Genomic DNA, 2,268 nt, shown 5'->3' with positions numbered 1-2,268 from the left:
CAGTACTATGGCATGACGGAGATGAATTACTACACGGTCCTGTTTGGGGTGTCGCGGGCACTGGGTGTACTAGCACAGCTCATCTGGAGCCGAGCCCTAGGATTCCCTCTAGAGAGGCCCAAGTCCATGAGCACAGATGGTCTAATGAAGTTTGTGGACTCTAAGTCAGGGTAAAACAAGTCTGGGAGGAAACTGACTACCAGAAAGTGAGGAAGCTTAAAATACATATATATATATACATACATGTGTATATATATATACATATACATATGTGTGTGTGTATATATGTATACACACACTTTTGTTTCAGGGGGCCTTTAAAGACTTAAGATTAAATTGTATCTGAGGCACTGATAATATGTTTGAGGTTAAAATATAAATTACAACTTTAAATAATGAAAAGTGACCCCTTATTCCCTAACCAGCTCCCTTCCCCTGCCTGGTATGAACTGCCCATTCACTGTAGAATGACCAAGACTAACGCATGTAGTACAGGTTAGGTTTGGTTCCCCACCACGTCTAGAGTGAGAATCTGGCTCCTCTTTCCCTGGGTCACATCTGGTTGCAGAGTCTGCAGCAGTCACTTTGGAGCTTTTGCTTCTACTCTACCAAGCCCTCGGTTATCCAGTAAACCAGGACTTTGTCCTGCTCCATAGGAATTACGTTGGATTGTCAGCTGCACCCAGCCCCTTAGCCCTATCCCATACACATAAATGTCTCCTAGCAGAGCCTATTGGTTAGGTGGACATGCTTTGACAATTTTTTTATGCCACCAGGTGATCATAAAAGCATGGCATTTGTTGTGACTGGCACCCAGTGTTTAATTTTCACTTTTTAAAATTATCTCATTAAATTAAAGTCTGGGAGTATTTTGTTTCCCATTACTTTAAAATTTACCTTCTTCCAGGCTTTCTATACCTGCTGTACCTCAGTCTGTGGGTGTTCTGGACCTTCCCCCCTTGGTCCCCATTAGAGACCTCTTTCAGCAGATCTGTCTGATCTGTGGTTTGTCCCAGTCATTGGGTTTTATCAGTGCTTAATGTGAACTAAGCTTTTTACTTCCACAGAATACAAGCCACTACCTTCTGACCATCATCCCCACTGCCCTTTAATATGCTGTGGGACAGGGACTTAGGAATGATCAGCATCATATCTTTAGAGTCTGGTCCCAGGGTTACTAGCACCCCTTTTGAATAGGGAAATCATTCATGATTGGACATGGATGCCTTTGAGTATCAGATCTGGGGAATGAGGATATTAAAAGTGGTAAGCTCCTCTCATCTCCTGCCTCAAGAAGATGCCCCTGTATTTATCAACATCCTTTTCCTGCCTCTTCCCCAAGAGCTCACAGTATGTGTTTTAGAAGCCCCATTTGCACAGGTTTTCAACGACTCAATACTCTCCTGCCTTTTCTTTGAGAAAGGGTTGAGATACACTCCTGCTGTGCCCCTTTCTTCCTTCAAAACTCCTGCCTGTGTTTGTGTGGATCCCCAATCCCCAGAACCACACTTGTCAAGATGGACACACTGTAACCCCTGGGTAACTGTCAGGTCATGATGCAGACTTCAGGTTGTTCTGTATAAAATGCAAAATAAATGTTTTTATTAACAATGCTTGAGCCTGCTATTAAATAAGAACTGGATGAATTTTTATTATGACGTAGGGAATCTGGCTAGTAAGATCTTGAAGGTAGCAAGTTTTAAGTTATCCCCTATATCCCTTTATCTTTAGAGAGGTTTGACCTTTTTTTTCTTTTTGCATTTTGCGGGGGGAGGGGGGGGCGGGGCTGGGTTTGAACCCACCACCTCTGGCCTATGCAGCCAGTGCCCCATTACTTTGAGCCACAGGTGCCCACCGAGGTTTGACCTTTTACCCTAATCAGTGAAAACCTCCTGAGAGATTCCCAAAAGAGATTTCTGTCCTTCCTCAAGATTAGGAAGACCTTGATCTTTAGCCCCTAATCTTAATTCTGTTGTAAAGACATTGATTCAAGGACTATAATCCATACAACTGAGACCAGGAGTGTTTATGCGAATAAGAACTGGTCTAGGAGGTGGCCCCTATGGCTCAGTGGGTAGTGCGCCAGCCCCTATACCGAGGGTGGCAGGTACAAACCCGACCTGGCCAAACTGACAAAAAAAAATAGCCGGGCATTGTTGCAGATGCTTGTAGTCCAGCTACTTGGGAGGCTGAGGCAAGAGAATTGCCTAAGCCCAGGAGTTGGCAGTTACGGTGAGCTGTGTGACACCATGGCACTCTACTGAGGGT

General features: G+C 44.4%; 1 protein-coding gene across 2 annotated transcripts in view; it reads left to right on the top strand.

Moving 5' to 3' along the window:
* The window catches only part of CS (citrate synthase), a 39,192-nt gene extending 37,579 nt beyond the window's left edge, over window positions 1-1,613 (top strand). The window contains exon 11 of one of the 2 annotated variants that reach the window (XM_012805573.2): window positions 1-1,613. In XM_012805573.2, the coding sequence (XP_012661027.1) occupies window positions 1-174 (174 nt within the window). In that variant the 3' untranslated portion in view covers window positions 175-1,613. The other variant, XM_012805574.2, reaches the window with a different exon arrangement.
* The last annotated feature ends 655 nt before the right edge of the window (window positions 1,614-2,268 follow it).

Source organism: Otolemur garnettii, unplaced genomic scaffold (assembly GCF_000181295.1).
Source record: "Otolemur garnettii isolate 467f Iridium unplaced genomic scaffold, OtoGar3 scaffold00043, whole genome shotgun sequence".
Lineage (NCBI taxonomy): Eukaryota > Metazoa > Chordata > Mammalia > Primates > Galagidae > Otolemur > Otolemur garnettii.
This window is presented reverse-complemented; position numbering and strand designations above follow the sequence as displayed.